At 41.5% G+C, this 7,500-nt stretch overlaps 1 protein-coding gene across 8 annotated transcripts in view; it reads right to left on the bottom strand.

The window, feature by feature from the left end:
- The window catches only part of LOC125031428, a 154,924-nt gene that overhangs the window by 102,910 nt on the left and 44,514 nt on the right, over positions 1-7,500 (bottom strand). For 3 of the 8 annotated variants that reach the window (XR_007115488.1, XM_047622160.1, XM_047622154.1), the window contains exon 2: positions 3,929-4,580. The exons of 4 other annotated variants lie outside the window; for them this stretch is intronic. Coding sequence is in view for 3 of the 4 variants with exons in the window: in XM_047622160.1 (XP_047478116.1) it covers positions 3,929-4,034 (106 nt within the window). In the remaining variant the exon portion in view is untranslated. The remainder of the gene's footprint in view (positions 1-3,928; positions 4,581-7,500) is intronic. One more of the 8 variants, XM_047622155.1, reaches the window with a different exon arrangement.

Genomic DNA, 7,500 nt, shown 5'->3' on the forward strand with positions numbered 1-7,500 from the left:
GGGGGAAGGGGACAGGGAGATGCAGAGGGAGAAGGACAGGGCAGGAGAGAGGGAGGGAGAGTGAGAGCAGAAGAGAGGTAGAGGAAGATCGAGAGGGAGAGGGAGGGGGAGGGGGAGGGTGACAGGGAAAGGAAGAGACACAAAGAAAGACACAGACAGAGATACAGAGATAGAAAGGGAGGGAGGGAGGGAGGGAGGGAGAGGGAGAGAGGGGAGGGGGAGAGGGAGGGAGGGAGAGAGAGAGAGAGAGAGAGAGAGAGAGAGAGAGAGAGAGAGAGAGAGAGAGAGAGAGAGAGAGAGAGAGAGAGAGCGGGCCATACATCCACACAATGAGGTAGTTCTCAGAAGTGATTTGTCTATCCGTCGACATGTAATGATGCTCTGTTGCCACTTATCATTTTTTGTTTCTTTTTAGTTTCAATGTGATCTTATTTGATAAAGACAAGGCTGTCCGCATGTTCTTATTTGCAAATTTGGAACTTTTGTATAAATGTATTACATTAACATCTTTTACTGTCAGTATTTTACTAGTATTATTATCGTTAGTATCATTGTCATCATCATTACTTATATTTATTTCATTATCATTATAATAAGCATAATGTTGATAATATAAATAAAAACAATATAGATTAATAATAATAATAATAATAATAATAATAATAATAATAATAACAATAATGACAATACTACTAATAATCATCATTATCATCATCTTATTAAAATAATAATCATCATGATAATGATAATAATAACAATAACAATAACAATAACAACAATAATAATAATAATAGTAATAATATTAATAGGAAGAAGAAGAAGAATGATGATGATAATAAATGGATAAATAATCATTATAATAATGACAATAATAATCATTATTATCATTTCCAATATTGCTATTATCATTATTGTTACTTTTTCTTATCATCATTATCATAACAATTATTACTGTTGTTGTTTTTCTTGAGGTCGTTATCATCACCATCATCATAATCACCATTATTATCCTTGTCATTATTTTTATAATTATCATTATCCTAATTACTAGTATTATTATCCTCATTATCATCTTTATTAACATCATCAATGAAACAACAGTAATTGCCACTACTACTAATCTGCCATTATCATTATTTATATTATTACCACCATAATCAATATTGCTAATTATACCAGAGACAAAACAGGCATCACTTTGAAGTTCCTCCCTTTCTTCCTAAAAAGAGAAGGGACACCACTTCAGGAGGAGGAACGACACTTCAAGAGGAACGACACTTCAGGAGAAAAGACACTTCAGGAGAAAAGACACTTCAGGAGAAACGACACTTCAGGAGGAAGAACGACACTTCAGGAGGAAGAACGACACTTCAGGAGGAAACAACCTTCAGGAGAAGGAACGACACTTCAGGAGGAAAGACACTTCAGGAGGAACGACACTTCAGGAAGAGGAACGACACTTCAGGAGGAGGAACGACACTTTAGGAGGAAAGACACTTCAGGAGGAACGACACTTCAGGAGGAGGAACGACACTTCAGGAGGAGGAAAGACACTTCAGGAGGAGGAAAGACACTTCAGGAGGAGGAACGACACTTCAGGAGGAGGAACGACACTTCAGGAGGAGGAACGACACTTCAGGAAGAGGAACGACACTTCAGGAGGAGGAACGACACTTCAAGAGGAACGACACTTCAGGAGAAAAGACACTTCAGGAGAAAAGACACTTCAGGAGAAAAGACACTTCAGGAGAAACGACACTTCAGGAGGAAGAACGACACTTCAGGAGGAAGAACGACACTTCAGGAGGAAACAACCTTCAGGAGAAGGAACGACACTTCAGGAGGAAAGACACTTCAGGAGGAACGACACTTCAGGAAGAGGAACGACACTTCAGGAGGAACGACACTTTAGGAGAAAAGACACTTCAGGAGGAACGACACTTCAGGAGGAGGAACGACACTTCAGGAGGAGGAACGACACTTCAGGAGGAGGAACGACACTTCAGGAGGAGGAACGACACTTCAGGAGGAACGACACTTCAGGAGGAGGAACGACACTTTAGGAAGAGGAACGACACTTCAGGAGGAGGAACGACACTTCAGGAGGAACGACACTTCAAGAGAAAAGACACTTCAGAAGGAGGAACGCTTTAGGAGGAGAAACAACGCTTCAGGAGAAGGAACGACACTTCAGGAGGAGGAATGACACTTCAGGAGGAAAGACACTTCAGGAGGAACGACACTTCAGGAGGAGGAACGACACTTCAGGAGGAAAGACACTTCAGGAGGAACGACACTTCAGGAGGAGGAACGACACTTCAGGAGGAGGAACGACACTTCAGGAGGAAAGACACTTCAGGAGGAACGACACTTCAGGAGAAAAGACACTTCAGGAGGAACGACACTTTAGGAAGAGGAACGACACTTCAGGAGGAGGAACGACACTTTAGGAAGAGGAACGACACTTCAGGAGGAACGACACTTCAGGAGGAGGAACGATACTTCAGGAGGAAAGACACTTCAGGAGGAACGACACTTCAGGAGGAGGAACGACACTTCAGGAGGAGGAACGACACTTCAGGAGAAAAGACACTTCAGGAGGAACGACACTTCAGGAGAAAAGACACTTCAGGAGGAACGACACTTTAGGAAGAGGAACGACACTTCAGGAGGAGGAACGACACTTTAGGAGGAGGAACGACACTTCAGGAGGAGGAACGACACTTCAGGAGGAACGACACTTCAGGAGAAAAGACACTTCAGGAGGAACGACACTTCAGGAGGAACGACACTTCAGGAGGAACGACATTTCAGGAGGAACGACACTTCAGGAGGAAGAACGACACTTCAGGAGGAACGACACTTCAGGAGGAACGACACTTCAGGAGGAGGAACGACACTTCAGGAGAAAAGACACTTCAGGAGGAGGAACGCTTCAGGAGGAGAAACAACGCTTCAGGAGAAGGAACGACACTTCAGGAGGAAGAACGACACTTCAGGAGGAACGACACTTCAGGAGAAAAGACACTTCAGGAGGAAGAACGACACTTCAGGAAAAAAGACACTTCAGGAGGAGGAACATCACTTCAGGAGGAGGAACATCACTTCAGGAGGAGGAACATCACTTCAGGAGGAGGAACATCACTTCAGAAAGGAGAAAAGCCTCAAAAACAGAAAAAAAAACACTGAATCGTTACTCTGAAAATCTTCATGTTGAGAAATACCACTGCGAAAAGAGTCTTCCTTGTGTGCAGTTTGGAAAGAAAAAACAAAGAAAATTGCCCATTAAGCAGACAGGCACATTACTAGGAAAGCTGACCCTCAATAGCAGGCACGTCGTTAGGAAATATAAAACCTTAAAAGTACCATCACTAGAAGGCAGAAAATAGTATCCCTCGATAACAGAAATACCTTTAAGAAGTGGCCTTCACATTAGTAGGAAACGAATCCTCTAAAATGGTTAATGGTTAAATGTGCTAGACATCAAAGGCCATATAGCACTATGGTAAAAGTTTAAAAATGATTTAACGATTAGGATAAGTGAACAGAAGGGAATGAAAAAAGGAAAAGGAAAGGAGGAGAAGAGAAGAGCATGGAAAATTTGTTGAGGCGAGGGCTGAGGTCCAAGGCAGGGATGATCCCCTACATTGGACCTGTCTCCGTCTCCTACCCCCCCCCCCCCCTCCCTGGCAAGAACGAGCAAGGGATTGGGGAAGATATCCTCTTCAAGTGACCCTCAAAGACCAGAAGCAAGCCACGAAAAGTGTTCCTTTGAATTACCTTTCCTAACGAGAAATACTCCCAGTAAAAAAAAAAAAAAACAATTCAAAGCGTCCTTCGGAAGCAGGAATGCCACTAAAAGCCAAAAAATGAATAAATAAATAGATAAAAGCGCCCTCCTCATACAGCCGCACTTTTCACGACTTACCTTTCCTAGAATTCGAGGGCGTGAAGTCCTGCTGGCGGGAGGCTTGGGCGTCATGACCACCGGTGGCGCGTCGGTGAAGGTGCTTCTCGAAGAACCCCAGGGGCATCCCTGCTGGTTTTCCTTAGACCGTCACCATGGCCGCCCCCGGTGCTGTCTCTCCTGCAGGTCACTCACCATCTCCGCGCGCCCTCGCTCATGCTCTCGGCTGCCGGCACTATAGGCGGTCCGGCTGTTCAGGGCTGATGGTGCCTCTGTGCGATTCTTCCATCATTGGCTCCTCGGGTTCGCTGTTACCGGTCGGTGTGTTCTTTTGTTCTCTCTCCACGTGTAAGGAAAAGCCTTGTTCTCTCGTTCTCACTAAGTGTGCGGGAACCCGTGTTCATTTTGTTTTTTCATTATCACGCTATTTGTTAAGCCATTTCCGTCTACTTTGCCGAATTATTCAATGTTTTTTCTACCCAAGAAAAACGGTTGTAATATGGACAATACTCTTTTGCTGCGATTAATTGTATTTCCTTGTAAAAGACTGTAGCTTTAAAAACAGGTGCAAAATATTTTCCAACAATTATTTCTATTATCCTTTCCAAATATTATTAAACTTGGGCTTACAATTTTTTTTATATTTTCGTTGTTTATTTCCTAATCTGAAAAGCTAGTAAAAATAACTAAAAAGTAATAATAAAGTTTATAAAGTTCAGATGATTTCCTTGAGACTTGAAAGTTTGAATTTGTTTATCATCATAGTAGTCTCAAAGTAACAAAAACACATCACCACAAAAAAAAAAAAAAACTTATGCCTGTAACGTTGTGTCCACACATAGGCCTACCTGTTTTCTTCAAATGTTGTTTCAATAAAACTTGAAGAAAACACCACTAACTCCTTTCCTCTCACAGTCGAAGTTACATGACAATATGCCATCAACAACCGTAAGAACAGACGGATTCCAAGATTCCAAGATTCCAAGATTCCAATATCATCCACACAAACCAACGGCTTACGATGCCATTTAATTGAATACGGTAGTTTAATTGCACAGATCTCGAGCACTGGCATTGCATCAAGTTTACTGTCTGCAACATTCTGCAACAGTCGCGGCCGAAATGGTTTCCAAGAATTCCGTTTCTGCATGTACGTTACAACGTCATTAAATCGAGATACTAGATCACGCACGTTGTTCGTTCAATACATTGCGAATGCGTCTCGCCAGAATCTCGGTTAGGCCAGCGACATTAAAGCCCCGATTGAACAACAAAGTCACTTAAGGTATTTGACTGATTGCCTAAATAACGAAACACAGTAACGAAGTCACTCACGCTACTTGATCAGTAACAAAATTACTCGAGCTGCTTGACAAATAAATAACAAAATCACGGAAATTTCTTGATCAACTGCATAAATAACACAGCAGTAATTGCCGACGCCACTTGGTCAATAACAAACTCAGTTAAGCTCCTTGATTAACAGCAGGAATAACAAAATCACAATAACCAAACCACCCACGCCACTTGATAAATAACACAAATAAAAGTTACAAACTCGATAAAAACAAAATCAAAAACAAATTTAATAAATAACAAAATAACAAACAAACTTGATAAATATCAAAATCACAAACAAACTTGATAAATAACAAAATCACAAACAAACTTGATAAGTAAATAAAAATCCCGAACAAAAACTTGATAAATAACCAACTCACAATGACCAAATCGCCCACGCCACTCATCCACAATTGCTCAAATGCTAATAAAGTGTTACGAGGCAAATCACCCGGACAGAAAGTGGTTCATCGTGCTCGTATTGCCTCACGGACCGGCGCGGACAACAGGAAGTCGGCGTTTCGTAATGAGGCAGGGTGAGCGTCTCGTTATTTGGTTTAGGTCCGTATCTCGTTTTTCTTTTTTGTTTACTTCTTCTTCTCTCTCTCTCTCTCTCTCTATCTTTCTTTCTTTCTCACTCTATCTATCTATCTTTCTTTCTCTTCTCATTCTCATTCTCATTCTCATTATCTCTCTCTCTCTCTCTCTCTCTCTCTCTCTCTCTCTCTCTCTCTCTCTCTCTCTCTCTCTCTCTCTCTCTCTCTCTCTCTCTCTCTCTCTCGTTCCCTTTTTTTTCTATGGGTTTTTCTTTTTTTTCTCGTCTTTTTTCTTTCGTCTGGGAAGAACGAAAATAGACATTCTTCTTTCTTTCCCTCTCTCTCTCTCTCGTTCTCTTTCTCGTTACCTTTGTTATCTGTTGTTTTCTATTTTCTTTTTTTCTTTTCATGTTTTTGTTTTTTTTGTTTCGTCTAGGAAGAACGAATATAGACATAGTGGGCATCGAAAGAAATCTTCTTGCGACATCTGTCTCGTCTCCTCTCACCCACCTTTTCCTTCGTTTTCATATTAAAAATAATAATAATGATAATAATAATAATAATAATAAATACACAGTTACAAAAAAAATCACCCTGAACCAACCGAAACAAGGACACATATTATTCCTGAAAAAAGCTCAATGAAGCGAAGAAATATACTAAGAAAATACATGAATAAACTTCAAATAAGTCCTTCGCCGCCCTTTAACTTCAAACACTAATAAACCAGAACAAACTAAATCAAACTAAACTGGGATAAAACCTCTCTCGTTCCCTACGACCGACCTCCGTGCTGCTGGCTTGCGAAACCGTATCCAGTGGTGATGCCTGTTTAAAGGCGTCCCATCCTAAGCAATACTCCTTTCCCACTGAAGAGCGTCTCGAAACACCCTAATGTATATAAATGTCACTTTTGCTCGTCACTATCACAGTTCATTTCCAGTCACATTGTGTAAGGTTGATTACAAGAGGATAATGATTCACCTGTTAACAAGGCGGTGTGCTCGTCTTCGAAATTTGGTTAATGTTTGGAGGATGTTCCAGGGCAGTTGTTCTTAACCAGGGGGGTGTCAGTTATTCCCAAGGGGAGCACAAGTCCTTGGGAAAAAGTAGGAATTTCTCTAATTATATTCGTTATTCTCGTACCGAGACCACAGTCAAATAATTAGAAGTGTTATGATAACTAATCATACTCAATAAAAAGCCTAAACATATATTTATTATTTTCTTTAAAATCTGGGAGGGATTCTTATCCACAGATGCAAAAGGGGGCGTGGTGGGAAGGACAAACTCCTAAAGGGAGCGTTGTAGTAAAAAGGTTAAGAACCACTGTTCAATTTGGACCGTTGGAAAGGGTCCTTAGATTCTCGGGATTGCATTACACAGTTCTACCTGTTGTGGTACTCAAGAGATTATGAAACATTGACACGCACACACACATGAACTCACTCACTCACTCGCTGATTTTCTCTCTCTCTCTCTCTCTCTCTCTCTCTCTCTCTCTCTCTCTCTCTCTCTCTCTCTCTCTCTCTCTCTCTCTCTCTCTCTCTCTCTCTCCCCCCCGCTCTCTCTCTCTCTCTCTCTCTCTCTCTCTCTCTCTCTCTCTCTCTCTCTCTCTCTCTCTCTCTCTCTCTCTCTCTCTCAGAATATCAAAAGAGGGACATATCTGCTTCTACGGTTCTCTTCACAAGAGCACATATTGATGTATGGATTTTG

Source organism: Penaeus chinensis, chromosome 13 (assembly GCF_019202785.1).
Source record: "Penaeus chinensis breed Huanghai No. 1 chromosome 13, ASM1920278v2, whole genome shotgun sequence".
NCBI classification, from domain to species: domain Eukaryota; kingdom Metazoa; phylum Arthropoda; class Malacostraca; order Decapoda; family Penaeidae; genus Penaeus; species Penaeus chinensis.